The sequence below is a fragment of the Salvelinus namaycush genome, chromosome 37 (genome assembly GCF_016432855.1).
Source record: "Salvelinus namaycush isolate Seneca chromosome 37, SaNama_1.0, whole genome shotgun sequence".
NCBI classification, from domain to species: Eukaryota; Metazoa; Chordata; class Actinopteri; order Salmoniformes; family Salmonidae; genus Salvelinus; species Salvelinus namaycush.
The window spans coordinates 26,318,100-26,344,817 of NC_052343.1; the positions used below are offsets into that span (position 1 = coordinate 26,318,100).

At 44.7% G+C, this 26,718-nt stretch overlaps 1 protein-coding gene across 1 annotated transcript; it reads right to left on the minus strand.

The window, feature by feature from the left end:
* Positions 1–1,413: 1,413 nt before the first annotated feature.
* LOC120030760 (threonine--tRNA ligase 1, cytoplasmic-like) lies at positions 1,414–26,084 on the minus strand. Its single transcript, XM_038976180.1, has 18 exons — positions 25,912–26,084; positions 25,207–25,388; positions 24,468–24,582; positions 24,205–24,326; positions 23,664–23,772; positions 23,143–23,207; positions 22,930–23,008; positions 21,775–21,921; positions 21,423–21,521; positions 13,585–13,751; positions 13,334–13,496; positions 11,360–11,497; positions 10,802–10,879; positions 10,599–10,699; positions 3,698–3,799; positions 3,504–3,576; positions 2,542–2,656; positions 1,414–2,416 (listed from the first exon to the last, which is right to left on the minus strand). Exons 1-18 carry the CDS (start codon positions 25,993–25,995, stop codon positions 2,274–2,276), a joined length of 2,082 nt encoding a protein of 693 aa, XP_038832108.1. The 5' UTR covers positions 25,996–26,084; the 3' UTR covers positions 1,414–2,273.
* Positions 26,085–26,718: the final 634 nt, after the last annotated feature.

The window sequence follows — 26,718 nt, forward strand, 5'->3', positions numbered from 1 at the left end:
TTGATTCCCATCCAAAATCCTATCCCTAAATCTAACATTAACCTTAATTCTATCCCTAATTGTAACCCTAAACCTAACCCCTATGCCTAAAATAGCATTTTTCCTCAGAGGGCCAGCAAAATGGGGACTGGCAAAATGAATTTTCCTTGTTTTACTATCCTTGCGAGGACTTCTGGTGCTCACAAGGATAGTTAAACATACATACACACAATACAGGAAGGTTCTTTCTACAGAGGTGGAGGGGAAAGGGAGTCCAGGCACAGGGGTCTATTTTCAGGTCCCCGTCCCACCAATCATTGTCTGACAGGTTCTCAGTGAAACCAGCAGAACAGAACAATACCACCATGAGGACGTCACACCACCGTTCTGTTTGACTTCCCCTGGTCACGGTCACCCTGCCTCCCTCCCACAGAAAGGATGACCTGAAACTGGAGTGCGTTCCATATGGCACCCTATACAGTGTACTACTTTAGACCAGAACCCACCGGGCTGTGAACTACATAGGGAATAGTGTGCCATTTGGGACAGGTCAAAGGGAACATGGTGCAATTTGGGACAGGTCAAATGGGAATAGGGTGCCATTTAGGCCATGTCAAATGGAATAGGGTGCCATTTGGGACAGGTCAAAGTTAATATGGTGCCATTTGGGACAGGTCAAAGGGAATAGAGTACCATTTGGAACAGGTCAAAGGGAACATGGTGCAATTTGGGACAGGTCAAAGGGAATAGAGTACCATTTGGAACAGGTCAAAGGGAACATGGTGCAATTTGGGACAGGTCAAGGGAATAGGGTGCCATTTGGGACATGTCAAAGGGAATAGGGTGCCATTTGGGATGCATCCTGGGTCATTTATGTACCTGCCTGGACTTGTAGGCTACCTACTATATTTATATAAACTACCCCCTAAACAAATTATTTAATTTCATCCTCCTATAGCCTTATTGACATGTTACATTGTAGCCTATAGGCAGTCCTAGGACTGGAGACAGTGATCTATACCTCCCTCAGCAGCTCCCTTTGTTATTGTCTTTAACGTCAAAAGGTCCGCCTCTCTTTCTGCCCCCCAACCCACCTCTCTCTCAACTCCCTGGCTAAAAATAATTTCAGAATGAACTCTGTGCGACTCGAACTGTCAAATGAAGGATTGCTTTGTGTGTTCAGAGAAAGCAACTAGAGAGTAGTGAGAGAAAGAGTAGGGAGAAAGAGATTAGAGGGAGAGAGATAGGGGGAAGGAATGCTGTAAGGAGGGGAGTGACTGACTGATGGGCTTGTAGTCATCAGTAACTAATGGTTTTGGGAATGTTCACTGATACTAATGGTCCATGTCACCACTCTGGAACTACTGTGGAACACTTACCGGACCAAACAACTCCCCGACTTTAATCATTTCAGAGAAAGTCAATCAAGAGGGGGACAAGGAATTTAAGGCATTTATTCTGCGTATTGGAAATAAGCTTCATTCTTTGGTCTGTTTTAATCGCCTGACCGTTAATCTGTGTGATTGGAACGTGGAGCCAAGTCCAAACTCTCCTCCTCTGGTAATGCTCACGGTCTGGTCCCCCACTTACAGTGTCTGGCTCTAGGGACTGATACACACCAAAAGCCCCCTGGCCTGAACCCAATTCAACTCCTATCGGCCTCCCTCTCTTTCCATCTCGGCAGTGAAGTGCTCGCGTAGAACTAAGCACACAAAACCGCCGCCTTTGGCCAATAGCCGTTTTGTTGAAGAGGTTCTTTGTCCAGTCTGTTTGATCTGTGACCCCCCCCTCCCGGGTTATAATGCCCCCCCTCCTCCCTGTCTCTCCTAGCTGTTCTGTCACTGTTGTGACTCATGTCCTTTCCATTCCGTCGCTCCCTCTCTCAATTAAAAAGAGGGAAAAACTTCAAACCTTCCGACCTTCGTTCTGCCTTTCCTGTTTCCACTAAACACAGGGCTCCCTCTCCTTTTTTAGTCAAATCCCCCCACACTCCCTGCGTATCCTACCCTTTCTTATTCCAGTCTTTTAAAGGTAGTGATGACAGTCTTAAGGATTAACAACCAATCACAACTGTTGCCTGAAAACCCTGATAAGACTCCTAAAATGGATGTCTCTCCAACCAGTACTGCACAATGAAACACTTACTGTTGGGACAGTAACACCAGCCCCATGTCCATAATGACAGTTACACACACAGAAAAAGTGTGTTCAAAAGATGTCCAGAAGAGTTTTATAATTTAAGTTATTATATAAGTACAGTGAGCAATTCTTCATCCACAACAGGTGTGTGTGTGTTAGAAGTCATCCTGGTTGCTCCATGTTTCTCGTAGGTGTGTGAGTGATGCCAGGACCTCCTCTGTCGGTCTCCTCCCTAGCTGCTTCCCCCCTCTGGTCCTTACACTCACCGTGCCACTCACACACTCCTTCTCACCTACCACTGGGGACGCACACACACACACACAGAAATAAACAATTATTGAATCAATATGTTTCCAAGCCGTGTCAGTTTAATTTGAATCTACAGTACGGTAATCTAATCCGTGTTCACCCACGCACTCTTACCAAATATGTAGTTGTACTGGGCCAGCTGTGCAGAGCGGATCTTCTTATTTAAGGTGGCACCCTGGTCATCATCCACGTCAGCCATGAAGCCGGCCTCGCGGAACTGTCGGACCACCTTAACAAGAGCAAAACACACATCACTCACAGTGGTGGTAGAGGAGACAGGAACCAGGCTACGGTAGAATAACAGTAAGGACGACACCTTTTAAATTCCACCCTGAGGGCCGAGACACTGGTGGCTGTATTACCTGGCTATGTATCATCATGACAGACCCCAGATCAGCAGTGTTGATAGATTCTCCTCCCCTGGGGCTACATATGCATTACATACAGGAGGATGTATTGGCAATGTTGTGACTGGCAGACTTTTTACAAGACAAGTCAAGAGAGAAATAGGAGCCGTGTCCTGATAAAGGCCTCAGAAACATTACATGTCTATATTCCATGTTATCTCCTGTGTCTGGTCTTACCTGCTGCTGGCTCATTCATCATGTGGCAGATGGAACTTGTAGAATATATTGATATGTGAGTAGTGGCATGTACGTGCGTAGCTTTGTTTCATTGTTGGTTCCCATGTGTTAAATAAACGAAAACCTGATCACAAAATTAACCTCAAATCAAGTCCTTTTCAGAGTCATGATGAACCGTGTATGGGTACAGTGCTGGATTAGCCTTCGACCTCTGGAGTCACTGAGGGGTACAGCTTTTGATGTGTGCTGAGTCATGTTGTGTTTGGTCACGTGTGTGGGTGTATGGGGGGGGGGGGTTTGATTTCAGCCTGCAGTACAAGGGCCATGTGTATAATGTGTCTCAGAGCAGGAGTGCTGATCTAGGACCAGTTTCCTGCTTTCCATTTAATCTTAAGAATTGAGATCCAAAATGCAAAACTGAGCCTAAATAAGCACTCCTACTCTGAGACGCTTGATACATATGGCCCCAGATCTGATATTATGAGTCCTGACCTGTTGCGCATACGACTCACTACCTCCCCCTACAGGAATAATGATGACCTGCGCTGGAGACAACCACAGAGGCCTGAAAGAGACCGAAAGGAAAGAGAAACTGAGTGAGTAAGAGGAAGAGAAATGTGGGTAACCAAAACGGTATAATTTTAGATTAATCAAATCACAGACATACAAACAGACACTCTTCTCACCATTTCCCCCCAAAATTCTCAGCCAATATAGCGATCATGCGTTCCAGTGATCCCAGAACAGCTCTGTGAACCATCACTGGTCTGTGGGTCTCTCCATCCCCCCTGAGAGCGAGAGAAAGGGTGAAAGAGAGCGAGGGAGAGAGAGGGTGAGGGAAGAGAGAAAGATGTGGTGAGAAAGGGGTAGGGGAGAGGAGATCACTTCAGTCTTAAAGCTACAATAACAAAGCGGACACCCCACCTCTGTTTTGGTAAAAAGCTAAGGGATGAGCCTGGAGAAATGTAACCAAATCAAATCAAATTTTATTTGTCACATACACATGGTTAGCAGATGTTAATGCGAGTGTAGCGAAATGCTTGTGCTTCTAGTTCCGACAATGCAGTAATAACCAACGAGTAATCTAACAATTCCACAACTACTATCTTATACACACATAAGTGTAAAGGGATAAAGAATATGTACATAAAGATATATGAATGAGTGATGGTACAGAACGGCATAGGCAAGATGCAGTAGAAGGTACAGAGTACAGTATATACATATGAGATGAGTAATGTAGGGTATATAAACATAGTGGCATAGTTTAAAGTGGCTAGTGATACATGTATTACATAAAGATTGCAAGATGCAGTAGATGATAGAGTACAGTATATACATATACGATGAGTAATGTAAACATTAAGTGGCATTGTTTAAAGTGGCTAGTGATACATTTTTACATACATTTCCATCAATTCCCATTATTAAAGTGGCTGGAGTTGAGTCAGTATGTTGGCAGCGGCCACTAAATGTTAGTGGTGGCTGTTTAACAGTCTGATGGCCTTGAGATAGAAGCTGTTTTTCAGTCTCTTGGTCCCTGCTTTGATGCACCTGTACCGACCTCGCCTTCGGTATGATAGCGGGGTGAACAGGCAGTGGCTCGGGTGGATGTTGTCCTTGGTCATCTTTATGGCCTTCCTGTGACATCGGGTGGTGTAGGTGTCCTGGAGGGCAGGTAATTTGCCCCCGGTGATGCGTTGTGCAGACCTCACTACCCTCTGGAGAGCCTTACGGTTGTGGGCGGAGCAGTTGCCGTACCAGGCGGTGATACAGCCCAACAGGATGCGCATCTGTAGAAGTTTGTGAGTGCTTTTGGTGACAAGCCGAATTTCTTCAGCCTCCTGAGGTTGAAGAGGCGCTGCTGCGCCTTCTTCACAACGCTGTCTGTGTGGGTGGACCAATTCAGTTTGTCTGTGATGTGTACGCCGAGGAACTTAAAACTTACTACCCTCTCCACTACTGTCCCGTCGATGTGGATAGGGGGGTGCTCCCTCTGCTGTTTCCCGAAGTCCACAATCATCTCCTTTGTTTTGTTGACGTTGAGTGTGAGGTTATTTTCCTGACACCACACTCCGAGGGCCCTCACCTCCTCCCTGTAGGTCGTCTCGTCGTTGTTGGTAATCAAGCCTACCACTGTAGTGTCGTCCGCAAACTTGATGATTGAGTTGGAGGCGTGCATGGCCACGCAGTCGTGGGTGAACAGGGAGTACAGGAGAGGGCTCAGAACGCACCCTTGTGGGGCCCCAGTGTTGAGGATCAGCGGGGTGGAGATGTTGTTACCTACCTTCACCACCTGGGGGCGGCCCGTCAGGAAGTCCAGTACCCAGTTGCACAGGGCGGGGTCGAGACCCAGGGTCTCGAGCTTGATAACGAGTTTGGAGGGTACTATGGTGTTAAATGCTGACCTGTAGTCGATGAACAGCATTCTGACATAGGTATTCCTCTTGTCCAGATGGGTTAGGGCAGTGTGCAGTGTGGTTGCGATTGTGTCGTCTGTGGACCTATTGGGTCGGTAAGCAAATTGGAGTGGGTCTAGGGTGTCAGGTAGGGTGGAGGTGATATGGTCCTTGACTAGTCTCTCAAAGCACTTCATGATGACGGAAGTGAGTGCTACGGGGCGGTAGACGTTTAGCTCAGTTACCTTAGCTTTCTTGGGAACAGGAACAATGGTGGCCCTCTTGAAGCATGTGGGAACAGCAGACTGGGATAAGGATTGATTGAATATGTCTGTAAACACACCAGCCAGCTGGTCTGCGCATGCTCTGAGGACGCGGCTGGGAATGCCGTCTGGGCCTGCAGCCTTGCGAGGGTTAACACGTTTAAATGTTTTACTCACCTCGGCTGCAGTGAAGGAGAGCCCGCAGGTTTTGGTAGCGGGCCGTGTCAGTGGCACTGTATTGTCCTCAAAGCGAGCAAAAAAGTTATGTAGTCTGTCTGGGAGCAAGACATCCTGGTGCGCGACGGGGCTGGTTTTCTTTTTGTAATCCGTGATTGACTGTAGACCCTGCCACATACCTCTTGTGTCTGAGCTGTTGAATTGCGACTCTACTTTGTCTCTATACTGGCACTTAGCTTGTTTGATTGCCTTGCGGAGGGAATAGCTACACTGTTTGTATTCGGTCATGTTTCCGGTCACCTTGCCCTGGTTAAAAGCAGTAGTTTGCGCTTTCAGTTTCGCGCGAATGCTGCCATCAATCCACGGTTCCTGGTTTGGGAATGTTTTAATCGTTGCTGTGGGTATAATGTCGCCGATGCATTTTCTAATGAACTTACTCACCGAATCAGCGTATTCGTCAATGTTGTTGTTGGACGCAATGCGGAACATATCCCAATCCACGTGATCGAAGCAGTCTTGAAGCGTGGAATCAGATTGGTCGGACCAGCGTTGAACAGACCTGAGCACAGGAGCTTCTTGTTTTAGTTTCTGTTTGTAGGCTGGAAGCAACAAAATGGAGTCGTGGTCAGCTTTTCCGAAAGGAGGGCGGGGGAGGGCCTTATATGCGTCGCGGAAGTTAGAATAACAATGATCCAGGGTTTTACCAGCCCTGGTAGCACAATCGATATGCTGATAGAATTTAGGGAGTTCGTTTTCAGATTAGCCTTGTTAAAATCCCCGGCTACAATGAATGCAGCCTCAGGATGTGTGGTTTCCAGTTTACATAGAGTCAGATAAAGTTCGTTCAGGGCCATCGATGTGTCTGCTTGGGGGGGAATATATACGGCTGTGATTATAATCGAAGAGAATTTCCTTGGTAGATAATGCGGTCGACATTTGATTGTGAGGAATTCTAAGTCAGGTGAACAGAATGACTTGAGTTCCTGTATGTTGTTATGCTTACACCACGTCTCGTTAATCATAAGGCATACCCCCCGTTAATCATAAGGCATACCCCCCCACCCCTCTTCTTACCAGAAAGATGCTTGTTTCTGTCGGCGCGATGCGTGAAGAAACCAGCTGGCTGCACCGACTCCGTTAGCGTCTCTCGAGTAAGCCATGTTTCCGTGAAGCAAAGAACGTTACAGTCTCTGATGTCTCTCTGGAATGCTACCCTTGCTCGGATTTCATCAACCTTGTTGTCAAGAGACTGGACATTGGCGAGTAGTATGCTAGGGAGTGGAGAGCGATGTGCCCGTCTCTGGAGCCTGACCAGAAGACCGCTTCGTTTGCCCCTTTTATGGCGTCGTTGTTTAGGGTCGCCGGCTGGGATCCGATCCATTGTACTGGGTGGAAGGCAAAAGACAGGATCAGCTTCGGGAGAGTCATATTCCTGGTCGTAATGATGGTGAGTTGACGTTGCTCTTATATTCAGTAGTTCCTCCCGACTGTATGTAATGAAACCTAAGATTACCTGGGGTACCAATGTAAGAAATAACACATAAACAGTTTCCAAGGAACGCGAAGCGAGGCGGCCATCTCTGTCGGCGCCGGAAGTAATGAGTGAAATTCTGAGATATGGATGCAAGGACTGACCATCCATGATATCAACATTTGTTTAACCTTGTTATGAGGCTATACAGTGTTAATTTATGTTGTTTACAAACATTGTCCAGTGTCTGTTCTTTTGCCCAGTCTGAGATATTGCTTCTTTTTTCCCCAACTCTGCCTAGAAGGCCAGCGTCCCAGAGTCTCCTCTTCACTGCTGACGTTGAGACTGGTGTTTTGCGGGTACTATTTAATGAAACTGCCAGTTGAGGACTTGTGAGGCGTCGGTCTCTCAAACTAGACACTAATGTACTTGTCCTCTTGCTCAGTTGTGCACCGGGGCCTCCCACTCCTCTTTCTATTCTAGTTAGAGACAGTTTGTGCTGTTCTGTGAAGGGAGTAGTACACAGATCTTGTACAAGATCTTCAGTTTCTTGGCAATTTCTCGCATGGAATAGTCTTCATTTCTCAGAACAAGAATAGACTGAAGTAGACTGAAAAGAAAGAATAGACTGAAAAGACTTCAGAAAAAAGTTCTTTGTTTCTGTCCATTTTGAGCCTGTACACAAATGCTGATAATCCAGATACTCAACCAGTCTAAAGAAGGCCTGTTTTATTGCTTCTTTAATCAGAACAGTTTTCAGCTGTGCTAACAATTGCAAAAGAGTTTTCTAATGACCAATTAGCTAATACATGTTTATCATTTGAAAAGGCTAACAGAACGTGCCATTGGAACACAGGAGTGATGGTTGCTGATAATTGGCCTCTGTACGCCTATGTAGACATTCCATAATTTTTTTATATATATTTTTTTTTAAATCAGCCATTTCCAGCTACAATAGTAATTTACAACATTAGCAATCTCTACACCCTATTTCTAATCAATTTTATGTTATATATACACCCCCCCCCCCCCAAAAGAAAAAAACAAGGACATTTCTAAGTGACCCCAAACTTTTGAACGGTAGTGTGTGTGTTTACATACACCTAAGCCAAATACATTTAAACTCATTTTTCACAATTCCTGACATTTAATCCTAGTAAATTCCCTGTCTTAGGTCAGTTAGGATCACCAATTTATTTTAAGAATGTGAAATGTCAGAATAATAGTAGAGAATGATTTATTTCAGCTTTTATTTCTTCACATTCCTAGTGGGTCAAAAGTTCACATCGACTCAATTAGTATTTGGTAGCATTGCCTTTAAATAGATTAACTTGGGTCAAACGTTTTAGGTAGCCTTCCACAAGCTTCCCACAATAAGTTGGGTGAATTTGGGCCCATTCCTCCTGAAAGAGATGGTGTAACTGAGTCAGGTTTGTCGGCCTCCTTGCTCGCACATGCTTTTTCAGTTCTGCCAACAAATTTGTGATTTTCTGGATTTTTGTTTTAGATTCCGTCTCTCACAGTTGAAGTGTACCTATGATAAAAATGACAGACCTCTACATGCTTTGTAAGTAGGAAAACCTGCAAAATCGGCAGTGTATCAAATACCTGTTCTCCCCACTGTATGTACGTATATTTTCAGAAAACTTAACATGTGTGAATATTTGTATGAACATAACAAGATTCAACAACTGAGACAAACTGAACAAGTTCCACAGACATGTGACTAACAGAAATGGAATAATGTGTCCCTGAACAAAGGGGGGGTCAAAATCAAAAGTAACAGTGAGTATCTGGTGTGGCCACCAGCTGCATTAAGTACTGCAGTGCATCTCCTCCTCATGGACTGCACCAGATTTGCCAGTTTTGCTGTGAGATGTTACCCCACTCTTCCACCAAGGTACCTGCAAGTTCCTGGACATTTCTGGGGGGAATGGCCCTAGCCCTCACCCTCCGATCCAACAGGTCCCAGACGTGCTCAATGGAAGATCCGGGCTCGTCGCTGGCCACGGCAGAACACTGACATTCCTGTCTTGCAGGAAATCACGCACAGAACGAGCAGTATGGCTGGTGGCATTGTCATGCTGGAGGGTCACGTCAGGATGAGCCTGCAGGAAGGGTACCACATGAGGGAGGAGGATGTCTTCCCTATAAGGCACAGCATTGAGATTGCCTCCAATGACAACCTCAGTCTGATGATGCTGTGACACACCGCCCCAGACCATGACGGACCCTCCACCTCCAAATCGATCCCGCTCCAGAGTACAGGCCTCGGTGTAACTCTCATTCCTTTAACAATAAACGTGAATCCGACCATCACCCTTGGTGAGACCAAACCGCAACTCATCAGTAAAGAGCACTTTTTGCCAGTCCTGTCTGGTCCAGCAACGGTGGGTTTGTGCCCATAGGCGACATTGTTGCCGGTGATGTCTGGTGAGGACCTGCCTTACATCAGGCCTACAAGCCCTCAGTCCAGCCTCTCTCAGCCTATTGCGGACAGTCTGAGCACTGATGGAGGGATTGTGCATTCCTGGTGTAACTCGGGCAGTTGTTGTTGCCATCCTGTACCTGTCCCGCAGGTGTGATGTTCGGATGTACTGATCCTGTGGAGGTGATGTTACACGTGGTCTGCCACTGTGAGGACGATCAGCTGTCCGCCCTGTCTCCCTGTAGCGCTGTCTTAGGCGTCTCACAGTACGGACATTGCAATTTATTGCCCTGGCCACATCTGCAGTCCTCATGTCTCCTTGCAGCATGCCTAAGGCACGTTCACACAGATGAGCAGGGACCCTGAGCATCTTTCTTTTGGTGTTTTTCAGAGTCAGTAGAAAGGCCTCTTTAGTGTCCTAAGTTTTCATAACTGTGACCTTAATTGCCTACTGCCTGTAAGCCGTTAGTGTCTTAACGACCGTTCCACAGGTGCATGTTCATGAATTGTTTATGGTTCATTGAACAAGCATGGGAAACAGTGTTTAAACCCTTTACAATGAAGATTGGTGAAGTTATTTAGATTTTTACTAATTATCTTTGAAAGACAGGGTCCTGAAAAGGGGATGTTTATTTTTTTGCTGAGATTATATAATATATATAAAAATCATTTATAAGTCCAAAAATGGACGCAACAACTTAGGATTCTAGCTTTAAATTCCCTCAGTCTAATAATGTTGTCAGCCATGTGCAACCCAATTAAATGTACCATCAGTTCGATAAGAGCAGAAGCTGCATCAGGGAACATCCCAGAACACACAGGTTGAACTGACATAGATGAGTGACTCACCCCACATACTGCAGGTCAAATCTGATTGGTAGCTGGAAGTCCAATTGGATGGTGGCACACTGGTGCTGTCGACCAATGGCGTCCTTGATCTGGATGTCAATCTAGGACAACAGGAAGATGTGTGAGTGTTGATAACATGGCTCTGTTCAGGGCGGGTTGCAGCGTTACACAACATTCAGACAGAAGGGTCTTGTGTAACTGACCTTTGGCCCGTAGAACGCTCCATCTCCTGGGTTGAGCTGCCAGCGCTCCCCAAACTGCTGCAGACTCCTCTCCAACTGCTGCTCAGAGAGAAAGAGAGAGGTAGAGAGAGAGGAGAGCGGGGGGGACAAGAGGGAGGGGAGTGAAAGAGGGAAGAGGGGAAGAAAGTGGGAAAGAGAAAAATGGAAAGAAAGGATCTCATTTCTTCATTGAGCTTCTCCTCTCTGTGTTAATTTCCTGAGCTTTACTCCACAGAGGAAGAGGCAGGGAGCATAGACAGCAGCCACAGAACAGACAGGGCTTTGAGTTCGTCACATCCACATGGCCATATATCAACACTGATTGGATAAGTGTCCGTCATTATGATTACAATAGAGGCTATGTACTGGGATTTATAGACATCACTTGTGGGACAGTAAACACACATTTACACAGCTGGCTCTGTGTGTGTACATCTGTCTGTCTGTATGTGTGTGTGTGTGTGTGTGTGTGTGTGTGTGTGTGTGTGTGTGTGTGTGTGTGTGTGTGTGTGTGTGTGTGTGTGTGTCGGTGTGGTGTACCTGCTCAGCGTGATCCCACAGTGCAGGCTCCCCCAGGCAGGGTGTAGGTCGGGTGGAGAGGAGACAGTGGAAGGAGAATCCAAAAACTCGATACACACTCCTCACAAAGTCCAAACACGCTATGATCTCCTCCTCCAACTGACAGAGAGAGTGTGTGGGGGGGGGGGGGGCAGGAGTCCAGCCAGAAAAGGAGGACAGAGTGATGGAGACAGAATAGAGAATGTAAATGCAATATTGTAAAAGACAGTATAAACAAACAGATGTGAAACTGGAGAGTCCAAGGCTTTCGGGGTTAAGGGTTAACTTAGAGATGAGTCCAGGGCTTCAGGGGTTAACTTGTTATGGATAGGGGGCAGCATTTTCACATTTGGATGAAAAGCGTGCCCAGAGTAAACTGCCTGCTACTCAGTCCCAGTTGCTAATATATGCATATTATTAGTAGATTTGGATAGAAAACACTCTGAAGTTTCTAAAACTGTTTGAATGATGTCTGAGTATAACAGAACTCATATGGCAGGCAAAAACCTGAGAAAAATCCAGCCAGAAAGTTGGAAATCTGAGGTTTGTAGGTTTTCAACTCTTGGCCTATCGAATACACAGTATCTATGGGGTCATTTTGCACTTCCTACGGCTTCCACTAGATGTCAACAGTCTTTAGAACCTTGTTTGATGCTTCTACTGTGTAGTGAGGCCGAATGAGAGGGGAATGAGTCAGAGGTCTGCCAGAATGCCTTGAGCTCGTGATGCTCGTTCACGTGAGAGCGAGATCTGTTCCATTGCTTTTCTACAGACAAAGGAATTCTCCGGTTGGAACATTATTGAAGATTTATGTTAAAAACATCCTAAAGATTGATTCTATACTTCGTTTGACATGTTTCTACGGACTGTAAAATGACTTTTCGTCTGAACTTTTGCAAACTCACGACCTGCCCGCGCGTCGTGAGTTTAGATTGTGTACTGAACGCGCGAACCAAAAGGAGTAATTTGGACATAAATGATGGACTTTATGGAACAAATCAAACATTTATTGTGGAACTGGGATTCCTGGGAGTGCATTCTGATGAAGATCATCAAAGGTAGGTGAATATTTATAATGCTATTTCTGACTTATGTTGACTCCAACATGGCGGATATCTTTTTGGGTTGTGTTGGTCTCTGAGCGCCGTACTCAGATTATTGCATGGTTTGCTTTTTCCGTAAAGTTTTTTTGAAATCTGACACAGCGGTTGCATTAAGGAGAAGTATATCTTTAAATCTGTGAATAACTCTTTTATCAATGTTTATTATGAGTATTTCTGTGATTTGATGTGGCTCTGTGCAAATTCACGGGATGTTTCAGAGGCAAAGCCAAATGTAAACTGAGGTTTTTGGATATAAATATGAACTTGATCGAACATACATGTATTGTGTAACATGTTTTATCAATATTTCTGCTTTTTGTGACTCCTCTCTTTGGTTGGAAAATCGCTGTATGCTTTCTGTGACTAGTTGCTGACCTAACATAATGATATGTTCTGCTTTCGCCGAAAAGCTTTCTTGAAAATCGGACACTGTGGTTGGATTAACGAGAATTTTATCTTTAAAATGGTGTCTAATACTTGTATGTTTGAGAAATTTGAATTATGAGATTTCTGTTGATTGAATTTGGCACCCTGCAATTTCATTAGCTGTTGGCGAGGGGTTCCCCAGTCCTAGACAGGTTAAGGGTTAACTCAGATGAGTGAGGAGGAACAGTTGATGTATTGACTGCTCCAGTGATTGGATTAGCCAAAGTGGAAAACAAACCTCACAATATCATGTGAATCAGTGTGTGTATAAGCATAAGTGTGTGTGGTTTAATGGGAAAGGGAATCATTGGGGGAGTCAGGGATACAATCCCACTTTCTCCCACTGTCTGCTGTCCTAGGAATTCCAGGGTTGAAAATGTGAGACAAATATCCAAAAAGGTTCAAATGACAGGAATCGTGTGTGTACCTGCTCAGGAGTGCAGAAGATGTGTGCGTCGTCCTGGCAGAACCTGCGGACCCGGGTGAGACCACCCAGAGCGCCGGACAGCTCGTTCCGATGCAGTGCCCCGAAATCGGCCCAACGCAACGGGAGCTCCCTCCATGACCTTACACGCTGCTCAAACATCAGACTGGAACAGAGAGAGCTGTTATTGAGATGTCCTGAACAGTGTGTGGGGCAGAGTATGAGAGAGAATGTAGGGGTGTGTGTGTTCTCACCAGTGTGCAGGGCAGTTCATGGGTTTGAGTGCATAGGTGTGTGTGTCACCGGTCACAGTAAACATGTTTTCACTGTAGTGTTCCCAGTGACCCGAACGCTCCCACAGTGCAGTGCTGTATAGAGTAGGGGTCACAACCTCATGGAAGCCACGCCTCCTGTACTCAGTCTGGGGGGGGGGTATGGAGAGAAGGAAGGGAGGGGTGGAGAGAAAGGGAGGAACAGAGGGATGTAACAACTTAATTATTACAGACAGAATTCTTCTCTACAGAATTCTTCTCTGTGCGTGTCATCCAGGGTTATTTGGAAAACAGACAGTCACAGTGTAGTAATTGCGGTGATTTCCTGACTACAACAGGAGTGTCCTGAGGTTACCGTCAGAGTAAAGATGTCTGAATGAGCGGCTGTGTGTGTGTGTGTGTGTGTGTGTGAGTGCACACGGAAGCGTACTTGGCTGATTGTCTTGGCCATTCTATTCTAAAATCATAAAAATTACAAAGGGGGTGTTAGTAGCTTCACACTGGAGTTCCAGAGTGCGCTCTGGGCGTTTGTAAATTCAGAGTGTTGTCAGATTCTCCATTCGTAAATTCAGAGTGTTGTCAGATTCTCCATTCGTAAATTCAGAGTGTTGTCAGATTCTCCATTCGTAAATTCAGAGTGTTGTCAGATTCTCCATTCGTAAATTCAGAGCGTTCCGCTCTAGGAGCTTTCAGAGCACACCATATGCCTTGTCCATTGCTGTTCTGGTTAGTGTTTATTGGCTTATTTCACTGTAGAGCCTCTAGCCCTGCTCATTATACCTTATCCAACCCTTCAGTTCCACCACCCACACATGCGATGACATCACCTGGTTTCAATGATGTTTCTAGAGACAATATCTCTTTCATCGTCACTCAATGCCTAGGTTAACCTCCAATGTACTCACATCCTACCATACCTTTGTCTGTACATTATACCTTGAATCTATTTTATCGCCCCCAGAAACCTGCTCCTTGTACTCTCTGTTCCGGACGTCCTAGACGTCCAATTCCCATGGCTTTTAGCCGTACCCTTATCCTCCTCTGTTCCTCTGGTGATGTAGAGGTGAATCCAGGCCCTGCAGTGCCTAGCTCCACTCCTATTCCCCAGGCGCTCTCTTTTGATGACTTCTGTAACCGTAAAAGCCTTGGTTTCATGCATGTTAACATTAGAAGCCTCCTCCCTAAGTTTGTTTTATTCACTGCTTTAGCACACTCCGCCAACCCGGATGTCTTAGCCGTGTCTGAATCCTGGCTTAGGAAGACCACCAATAACTCTGAAATCTCCATCCCTAACTACAACATTTTCAGACATGATAGAACGGCCAAAGAGGGCGGTGTTGCAATCTACTGCAGAGATAGCCTGCAGAGTTCTGTCCTACTATCCAGGTCTGTACCCAAACAATTTGAACTTCTACTTTTAAAAATCCACCTCTAAAAAAAAGTCTCTCACCGTTGCCGCCTGCTATAGACCACCCTCTGCCCCCCAGCTGTGCTCTGGATATCATATGTGAAATGATGGCCCCCAATCTATCTTCAGAGCTCGTGCTGCTAGGTGACCTAAACTGTGACATGCTTAACACCACGGTCATCCTACAAGCTAAGCTTGATGCGCTCAATCTCACACAAATGATCAATGAACCTACCAGGTACAACCCCAAATCCATAAACACGGGCACCCTCATAGATATCATCCCAACCAACTTGCTCTCTAAATTCACCTCTGCTGTTTTCAACCAAGATCTCAGCGATCACTGCCTCATTGCCTGCATCCGTAATGGGTCAGCGGTCAAACGACCTCCACTCATCACTATCAAACGCTCCCTGAAACACTTCAGCGAGCAGGCCTTTCTAATCGACCTGGCCCAGGTATCCTGGAAGGATATTGACCTCATCCCATCAGTAGAGGATGCCTGGTTATTCTTTAAAAATGCCTTCCTCACCATCTTAAATAAGCATGCCCCATTCAAGAAATTTAGAACCAGGAACAGATACAGCCCTTGGTTCTCTCCAGACCTGACTGCCCTTACCCAACACAAAAACATCCTGTGGCGTTCTGCATTAGCATCGAACAGTCCCCGTGAAATGCAACTTTTCAGGGAAGTTAGAAACCAATATACATACAAAGGCATTTAGAAAAGCCAAGGCTAGCTTTTTCAAGCAGAAATTTGCTTCCTGCAACACAAACTCAAAAAAGTTCTGGGACATTGTAAAGTCCATGGAAAATAAGAGCACCTCCTCCCAGCTGCCCACTGCACTGAGGATAGGAAACTCTGTCACCACCGATAAATCCACTATAATTGAGAATTTCAATAAGCATTTATCTACGGCTGGCCATGCTTTCCACCTGGCTACCCCTACCCCGGTCAACAGCACTGCACCCCCCACAGCAACTCACCCAAGTCTTCCCCATTTCTCCTTCTCCCAAATCCCAAATCAGCTGATGTTCTGAAAGAGGTGCAAAATCTGGACCCCCACAAATCAGCCGGGCTAGACAATCTGGACCCTTTCTTTCTAAAATTATCTGCCAAAACTGTTGCAACCCCTATTACTAGCCTGTTCAACCTCTCTTTCGTCTCGTCTGAGATTCCCAAAGATTGGAAAGCAGCTGCGGTCATCCCCCTCTTCAAAGGGGGGGACACTCTTGACCCAAACTGCTACAGACCTATATCTATCCTACCCTGCCTTTCGAAGGTCTTCGAAAGCCAAGTTAACAAACAGATCACCGACCATTTCGAATCCCACCGTACCTTCTCCGCTATGCAATCTGGTTTCAGAGCTGGTCATGGGTGCACCTCAGCCACGGTCAAGGTCCTAAACGATATCTTAACCGCCATCGATAAGAAACAATACTGTGCAGCCGTATTCATTGAGCTGGCCAAGGCTTTCGACTCTGTCAATCACCACATCCTCATCGGCAGACTCAACAGCTTTGGTTTCTCAAATGATTGCCTCGCCTGGTTCACCAACTACTTCTCCGACAGAGTTCAGTGTGTCAAATCGGAGGGCCTGTTGTCCGGGCCTCTGGCAGTCTCTATGGGGGTGCCACAGGGTTCAATTATTGGGCCGACTCTCTTCTCTGTATACATCAATGATGTCGTTCTTGCTGCTGGTGAGTCTCTGATCCACCTCTACGCAGAAAACACCATTCTGTATACTTCTGGCCCTTCTCTCAACACTGTGTTAACAACCCTCCAGACGAGTTTCAATGCCATACAACTCTCCTTCCGTGGCCTCCAACTACTCATAAATACATGTAAAACTAAAGGCATGCTCTTCAACCGATCGCTGCCTGCACCTGCCCGCCTGTCCAGCATCACTACTCTGGACGGTTCTGACTTATGTGGACAACTACAAATACCTAGGTGTCTGGTTAGACTGTAAACTCTCCTTCCAGACTTACATAAAACATCTCCAATCCAAAGTTAAATCTAGAATTGGCTTCCTATTTCACAACAAAGCATCCTTCACCCATGCTGCCAAACATACCCTCGTAAAACTGACCATCTTACCAATCCTCGACTTCGGCGATGTCATTTACAAAATAGCCTCCAACACCCTACTCAACAAATTGGATGCAGTCTATCACAGTGCCATCCGTTTTGTCACCAAAGCCACATATACTACCCACCACTGCGACCTGTACGCTCTCGTTGGCTGGCCCTCGCTTCATACTCGTCGCCAAACCCACTGGCTCCAGGTCATCTACAAGACCCTGCTAGGTAAAGTCCCGCCTTATCTCTGCTCGCTGGTCACCATAGCAGCACCCACCCGTAGCACGCGTTCCAGCAGGTATATCTCACTTGTCACCCCCAAAGCCAATTCCTCCTTTGGCCGCCTCTCCTTCCAGTTCTCTGCTGCCATAGACTGGAACGAACTACAAAAATCTCTGAAACTGAAAACACTTATCTCCCTCACTAGCTTTAAGCACCAGCTGTCAGAGCAGCTCACAAATCACTGCACCTGTACATTGCTCATCTATAAATAGCCTAAACAACGACCTCTTCTCCTACTGTATTTACTAGAGGTCGACCGATTATGATTTTTCAATGCCGATACCGATTATTGGAGGACAAAAAAAGCCGATACCGATAAAAAAAAAAAAAAAGTTTTTTTAAATATATATATATATATATATATCATACACACACATTTTTGTAATAATGACAATTGCAACAATACTGAATGAACAATGAACACTTTTGTTTTAACTTAATTGAATACATAAATACACACACACAGCTCTGAAGTGACAATGATACTGAAGAGTCTGCTTAGGAGACAAATACTCTCAACTGTTTGAATAAAAATAGAGTTTAAGTTACCTGTGATGAATGTTGAAAACAAAAACTTTAATTTCTATATGCAGGAAATCCTATTTTAATAATGGGCATGGTAAGAATTGACAACCAAAGTGCGAGTCATAATTCCCATGACACCTTCTAGCAAAATCTGAAAAGTGGTTCCTTCATTTATTCCATAGGATATTTTTAGATTCACTTAAAATAAGGTCTGTGTTTCGTGTAGGCTTACATCACCGTGCCAATTTTATAACTGTGTAGATATCCATAGGACATGGTAACTCTGATCAATATTGGCTAAATATAAGCGAAGATACATTTTTTTGTAGAGTGGATATATGAAAATATGTTGACAAACGTTACCTTATCCTAGTGAGATTTACACGGGTATCAAAACGTTGAGGCGGTTTAAGCCTGCACGAAACACAGACCTTATTTGAAGTAGATCAAGACATTCTCTATGGAAGACATGAACGGTAAAATAACGAAGGAACCCCTTTCAAATTCAGCCGCAAGTTATTACAGGAATTATAACGCGTCGTCTATTTCTCTCTAAACCATATACCTTTGACTAATTCGGAAACTATCACCTCGAAAACAAAACGTTTATTCCGTTCCGTATTTTATCTAACGGGTGGCATCCATGAGTCTAAATATTCCTGTTACATTGCACAACCTTCAATGTTGTCATAATTACGTAAAATTCTGGCAAATTAGTTCGCAAAGAGCCAGGCGGTCCAAACTGTTGCATATACCCTGACTCTGCGTGCCATGAACGCAAGAGAAATGACACAATTTCACCTGGTTAATATTGCCTGCTAACCTGGATTTCTTTTAGCTAAATATGCAGGTTTAAAAATATATACTTGTGTATTGATTTTAAGAAAAGGCATTGATATTTATGGTTATGTACACATTGGAGCAATGACAGTCATTGATTGATTGTTTTTTATAAGATAAGTTTAATGTTAGCTAGCAACTTACCTTAGCTTACTGCATTCGCTAACAGGCAGGCTCCTCATGGAGTGCAATGTAATCAGGTGTTAGAGCATTGGACTAGTTAACTGTAAGGTTGCAAGATTGGATCCCCCGAGCTGACAAGGTTAAAAATCTGTCGTTCTGCCTTGTTCCTAGGCCGTCATTGAAAATAAGAATGTGTTCTTAACTGACTAGTTAAATAAAGATTAAATAAAAGGTGTAAAAAAATTAATAAAATTAAAAATTAATAAAAAAACGGCAAATCGGCGCCCAAAAATACAGATTTCCGATTGTTATGAAAACTTGAAATCGGCCCCGATTAAATCGGCCATTCCGATTAATCGGTCGACCTCTAGTATTTACTTATTTTGCTCCTTTGCACCCCAGTATTTCTACTTTGCACACTCATCTACTGTCAAATCTACCATTCCAGTGTTTTAATATCAGTATTGTATTTACTTCGCCACCATGGCCTATTTATTGCCTTTACCTCCCTTATCTCACCTCATTTGCTCACATTGTATATAGACTTATTTTTCTACTGTATTATTGACTGTATGTTTGTTTTACTCCATGTGTAACTCTGTTGTTATATGTGTCGAACTGCTTTGCTTTATCTTGGCCAGGTCGCAGTTGTAAATGAGAACTTGTTCTCAACTAGCCTACCTGGTTAAATAAAGGTGAAATAAAAACACACTGGACGTGCTGACCGAGGAGTAGGGTTGATCGAGCATTCTGACCTCACAACAGCAGTTAATCACCCAAGCTAACTGGCTAAAGTTGGCTAACTTGCTAGCTACTTCCAGACACAAATGAGAGAACACCTCACTGACCATTTTACTCACCCTAGCAGAGCTGGTTAGGCTGTCTGCATGTTATCCAGAGTGTTGACTAACTGTGCTGCTTGCAACAATTAAATTACGTTTATTTGACGAAGTTTACTGACACCGGTCATATTCAACGGGTGTTGCGCGTTTGTTAATTCATCAGTTATTCTGCGCTCTGGCACACTCAGACGAGAGTAGATAGGGTGTGTTAGTTAATTCACTCTGGCTAAGTCAACCAAAGCAAAGTTGGTAGAATGTTTGACTGATAAGAGTAAGTGTTGATTTGAAACTTGTTCTATTTCCTTGCCATGGTCATTCTATTCATAAGAATACTTACATTTGAATATGATGATCTCACAATTGAAAAGAGCAAATTTAGAATGTTTGATTGATAGGCACCAATGTTGATATGGAACTGTTTTGGTGGCATCAACACCAAGACGAGGGACTTGTTTCTGCCAGAGCCATATATGAAGATATTTCTGCCAGGTTTTAAAACAGCTGACATGTTAGCACCTTATTCTTGACATGATGCTGATGTAACAATACGAGAGTGTCTGACAGTTCCCTATGAAATGACCCGCTGTAAACAAACAAAACAGTGCAGCGAATTTAAAATAAATTTTTACTGATTAGCGTTTGGGATAATGTGTATCCAAGTCGGTATTGTGTTTGTGTCAACAAATTGCATCTTCATCGGTTTTGAAAACTATCAGAATTAAACAGCATAATGTGGAAGTGTCAATTATCACTTAGCAACGGCTATAGAGGAGAAAGTGGTGCTCTCGGAACGTGCAGACAGAGACCACATTGGCCCAACTCTCTAGACTGTTTACTCTGGTTTCTGCCATCTTAGATTATCAAGTTTTCAACAACGCACTTCTACATCCAGCGATTTCACCCGTCTGTAACATGGATGGCACTGAGGCATCAGTATCTTCCTGCAAGACCTTCAAATCCCATCATCAATGGTGCGAATCCTGGTGTATTCTCACGAAGATTTGGTTCATTGTTGAGTTTGGTGTAGTTCTCAACATTCCTTGTTTAGCATACATTTGGGTACATATAGAACTGGTTTTGTGTGTGAATTTAGGTCTGGTCCTGACCGAGTTTCTCAGAGATCTTGCAGTGTGAGTGGCACTGGAAGCCCCCATGGCACTGGAAGCCCCCACATGGCCAGCTGCTGGCATCACAACCAGCACCTGCCTGAGCAGGAGAAATGACATCTGTTTCACAAGCACATGGAGCTGAAGCACAAGGTGGAGTTTTACAGGAGAGTTAGGAGGGGGTTTTACGAGCAGCGTGTGAGCTCAGGGCCCAGTTCTGGATTTGGCCTGTCAGAAAGTGTTAAATGCATAGAAATAAAATGAATAGAACTGGACTCTTAATTCAAGTTGATGGTTTGACCATTCTATTTCTATGCATTTAACACTATCCGATAGACGAAATACAGATAGACAACTTGTGAAAAACTGGGACCAGGAGACAAATGTCATTTTTCTGATGGAGAAACTACAAGCCATTCCGGGGGTGTTGGAGTTGGCTGCAGAGATAGGCTTCCTGTGAATATCTGATCTATTTTGTAGAAGTAGTAGCTAGTAAGATAGGATTGGTAAGTATAGTACATTTGTGTATAAGTTAGTCTATTATATATCAATAAAAATAAATCATATTTCAAGCAAAAAAATTGTGATGCGTCTGTGTGTGCACGTGTTACCTTGATAAAGTCAGCGAGTGTGTTGTAGATGTGAGCTCCTTTAGGCAGGAAAAAGCAGCTTCCAGGACTGACGTCATTAAAGAAGAACAGCTCCTGGTCCTGGAGGCAAAACACACACACACCTCCCCCCATATCAATATACGCTCCATGAGACACCGTCGCAGTTGCCTCACAGTTAGCCAAGATGCTAAGCTAGCCTGCTAAAATAGGTTCGTTCGCTTGCAATAGTTTCTACACTACTCGGCTAGCTACAGTAGCGCTGCTGTGCCAATAATAACCTGTCTCCGGTTGTTTATATTTCTAAGCTTATTGGGCCTAGATCTTTTTTCTTCCCTCTCCCCGTCAACCTCACCTTGCCGATGCGTCTGTGGTCTCTCTGCCGTGTCTCCTCCTGTTCCCTCTCCCACTCCTCCCTCTCCCTCTCTCCTGGGAAGGCCACACCCATCACACGCATCACGCCTGATGTGCCAACAGGATTGGTCAACGTTACGGGAGACACCTGAACAGAAAGAGGGGGGACAGAGAAAGAGAGATAGAGTTGCAGAAACGAGAAATATACTGAACAAAAATATAAACGGCAACATGTAAAGTGTTGTTCCCATGTTTCATGAGCTAAAATAAGATACCATAAATGTTCCATACTCATAAAAAGCTTATTTCTCTCCATTTTTGTGAACAAATTTGTTTACATCCCTGTTAGTGAGCATTTCTAATAAATTTCACATGCTGTTGTGCAAATGGAATAGACAAAAGGTGGAAATTATAGGCAATTAGCAAGACACCCCCAATAAAGAAGTGATTCTGCAGGTGGTGACCACAGACCACTTCTCAGTTCCTATGCTTCCTGGCTGATGTTTTGGTCACTTTTGAATGCTGGCGGTGCTTTCACTCTAGTGGTAGCATGAGACGGAGTCTACAACCCACACAAGTGGCTCAGGTAGTGCAGCTCATCCAGGATGGCACATCAATGCGAGCTGTGGCAAGAAGGTTTGCTGTGTCTGTCAGCGTAGTGTCCAGAGCATGGAGGCGCTACCAGGAGACAGGCCAGTACATCAGGAGACGTGGAGGAGGCCGTAGGAGGGCAACAACCCAGCAGCAGGACCGCTACCTCCGCCTTTGTGCAAGGAGGAGCAGGAGGAGCACTGCCAGAGCCCTGCAAAATGACCTCCAGCAGGCCACAAATGTGCATGTGTCTGCTCAAACGGTCAGAAACAGACTCCATGAGGGTGGTATGAGGGCCCGACATCCACAGGTGGGGGTTGTGCTTACAGCCCAACACCGTGCAGGACGTTTGGCATTTGCCAGAGAACACCAAGATTGGCAAATTCGCCAGTAGAGATGAAAATGCGATGAAAACCCATTTAAATGTGTTTTTTTTTATCCTGTACATTCAATTTTTACATCCAGCATAGTTTAGATGTCATGAGGAGAAGACAAGAACTGTATATTCCTCACTGAACTGCAGACAGGAAGGCAGGCAGGTTGACACACACACAAACACACATACCTGCAGCATCTTGAAGACCTTGAGGAGACCAGTGTGAGGGAGGAGAGGACCATTGCAGACTCCTATGCTGTCTCCACACCTGATCCACACACGGAACAGGAAGAGATGGACATGTCATCCTAGTGTACAGTCATTTCTCCATAAAAACAGACCATGACTGTAGCATTACCATGTGGTGTGTTTTATCAGGCTGTGAGATGCTGAGCAACAAACCTGTAGACTGTGACAGTAGGACCACTCATCTGTTCTTCAATCAACTGGAGTCTCAGAGCATTGTTCTAGATGACAGAACACACTCAGTTAGTACACATACACACTCGTGTATCACAGCCACACCCCTTGAATTACAGACATTCCTAGATGACCATTACAGTCAGAGGTTAAAGACAACACATGTAAACAGTCATTCCACAAGCTGCTACAGGTAGGAGCAAAGCAACACACCTACATTCTAGAATACTGTGGGCCATAACCGTAATGCCATCTAATGTTTCATTCTGTACCAAATTCATACTATCCCTGCATCATTACACCGACTAACCAAACACTAAGCCAAATACATTTAGTGCAGGTAAGGTACAAAATAGTACTGGTATTGATCCAAATGCTTGTTTCCAACCACAATGGCTATGTCCTAAATGGAACCCTATTCCCTATATAGGGAACTACATAAGAAATAGGATGCCATTTCAGATGCAGCCAATGACAGACAAACAGGGCCAATGACCTCTAACCTGGAAGAGCTCTGTAACTTCCTGCCTGTTCAGCTCCAGTCTGGAGAGAGGAAGCTTCTGGCCAGCGGCCTCCTTACATCTCTCCTCTAGCTCAGCTAGGGACAGGGCACTGGGAGAGAGACCAGGGGTAAGTACTGTTTCTCTGTGTATATAGTGCATTCGGAAAGTATTCAAACCACTCAACTTTTTCCACATTTTGTTACGTTTCAGCCTTATTCTAAAATTGATTCAATTGTTTTTTCCCCCTCAATCTATACACAATACCCATAATGACAAAGCAAAAACAGGTTTAGACATTTTAGCAAATTTATATATATATATATATTTTTTTTTATCCCGTTTACATGATAGCTCCTCCCAGGGGCTGTTAGAGAACAAATGCATCCCTCCCTCCCTCCCTCAAAGCAGCTTTTCTGTCTTGAAGGGGAGCCAAAAGGTGAGGGGATGGTTAGTGGGGTAAAATGTAATGACTAAGTTGCTTTGGATAAAAGCATCTGCAAAATGGCAGATATTATATTACAAAGAGGGGGAGATGTCTTACTTGTTCTCCAGGAGGTGGTCACAGTAGAGGCTGGACTCTGACACGCCCTCTCTGCACACATTCACCCCAAACACCCTCTCTAACACCCACCCCACAACACACGCTCCTGTCCTCCACACCGCCTGGGGGAGAAAGGGAGGCAGGAAGGGAGAAAATGAAAGAGATGAGCGAGAGGGGATAAGAGAGAGAAGAGGTCCACCTCTGCCTCTGACTGCTCTACATGTAAGATCTTCTAGATGAATGAGAATGTCCTTAGTAAGTACCTGTTTGCCCTCTGTGGTGTCGAAGCCTAGTAGCTGTAGTTCACAGTCAGCCTCCAGGGGGCGAAGCAGCTCCCACAGCTCTCCATTCACCCTGCACACCAGAGCACCTTTCACACTGCACAGACATGGAGTGTTGGAGGGTTAGAGACAATGTCAATATGTTTGCTTACACCTATCCAATTTCACCAAATTCCAATCTGAAAGCAAAGAGATTGGACACATAGGTGTCCCAGGGACTGAGAAAGGCCTGTAGGACTCTGCAGGGAGTTACTAAGGCTGCATTTAGACAGGCAGCCCAATTCTGATATTTTTTTCCACTAATTGGTCAATTAATTCACTAATTTTGACCAATCAGATCAGCTCTGAAAACGAACTGATGTGAAAAGATCTGATGAATCAAAAGACCAATTAGTGGGGAAAAATAAGAGACTTGGGCTGACTGTCTAAACACGGCACGTGTTCTGAGGGATAAACAAACGGTGCTTGAATTGGACAGAAGCTCAATGGAGCAGAGTACCGGCACCTCAACATTTCTGCTGCTTGAGTTCCTGCACCTCTTATAGAATATTAGCTCAAAAGTATTGCAGAGTTCCTTTACCTAAATATAAAACAGTACCGGCACTCAAAATAAGTACCAGCACCTATTGAATTCCAAGTCAAGCACTGGGGATAACCCTTCCCTGACTTTTAGGATTCTGAATAATACATTATAAAAACACACACAATGTCTGAGGCTAACCGTGCGTTCTGAGCGATGATTGAGGGCGTGGTCACACCTGTGGTGCCATTCACTGTCCTGCCATCAGCCAATCGGACGCTGAAGGCCTGTTTCGTGGCACCGCTTGTCCTCTGCTGTCCCTGCCTCTCTCTGAGAGACTCAAAGACCCGCACACGCTCAGACAGAGCAGGGGATACCTGTATCTAAAGGCAGAGGGGAAGAAATTAGGAAAGAAGAGAGCACAGGGGTCTATATGAACAACAACAATACAGACAACGGGGATCATACCATTACCATGTAATCGTTTTATATCAAATCTTCGCACAATATGGCATTCATAACAAAACGTATGGTATTATCATACATACATTAGTAGTTGCATATTTCAGAGCGAGAGGACCCAATAATAAGCTTAATTGAGAACTGTCCCCTCCCACCAAACACCCCTAAAAAAAAATTTATAACCTTGTGGTCACACACAGACACAAATGACATGACAGTTTACAGCGCAGTCTTGTTTGGCCGTCAGAACACTTTCAGGGCTATTCATAGATCCATCCAATGGTTTGTCAGAGGACACGCCCACACCTATGTACCTGAGCGGTCATAGGACAATGCTACACCACTGATTTGGAGAAGGCTGGCTCCACAACCCAATGATACTGTACTCAGCAGGCCAGTACAGCTACTTTTCATAACAGAAAACGGTTGAATAAGCTTGCACACCTTGCTAAAGCGCCTCTGACAGTAAAGCACTGCCCGAACTGACGACCGACAGACGGGAAACAGTAACATCACGGTCACGAGCATCCTTAATCCACCAGTTTCACCGAAAACTTTACATAATCATAACATTTCACACTCGTTGTCCCTTACACCGCAAGCGGTCATAATACCGGAAGAATGAAGTAGATGGGGAAGAGGGCGGAAACGTGACGTTGGCAAGTGCGCGCACGTTGGTGAGCGTCAACAATGAAAGCGCGCTCACCGTTCAGTTATACACCTCAGTGGCGCCCACTAATCTGTATTTAAAATTCGGATAGATCACTTTCAGGTACACGAGACTAACTTCACAGCATTAATCTAAAACCGACTTTCCATGAAAATGACCTGAATCTATTTAACATAGGTATGCTCAATTTCTACATTTTGTCAAATTACGCCCAAGATCAAGAGTGGAGTGTTCAAGAAACCCATCGCAATATGAGTAGATCACTGCATCTGTGCAGCGCCTGAAGAGAATTGATCAACGGTGAGGCAACCGGGTTGGTCCCTGTGAGAACCAGCCAGTAACACACATCCATTCATTGATTGGCCGCATGAAGAGAGAGGAACAGCAGAGAATATTGTAGCTCAGAGCACCGTTATTAGGCTATTACACACACATAGCTCAAAAGTACTCGCCTCTGACGTGGGGCATAAATTAGGCTACTTTCAACAGACTTCTGGAAGGAATAGTATGAATAGCCTATTTCGTTTACATTGTTTTAATATAAAGTAGCATATAACTAGGATTAGTTTGAGAAGCCTTGC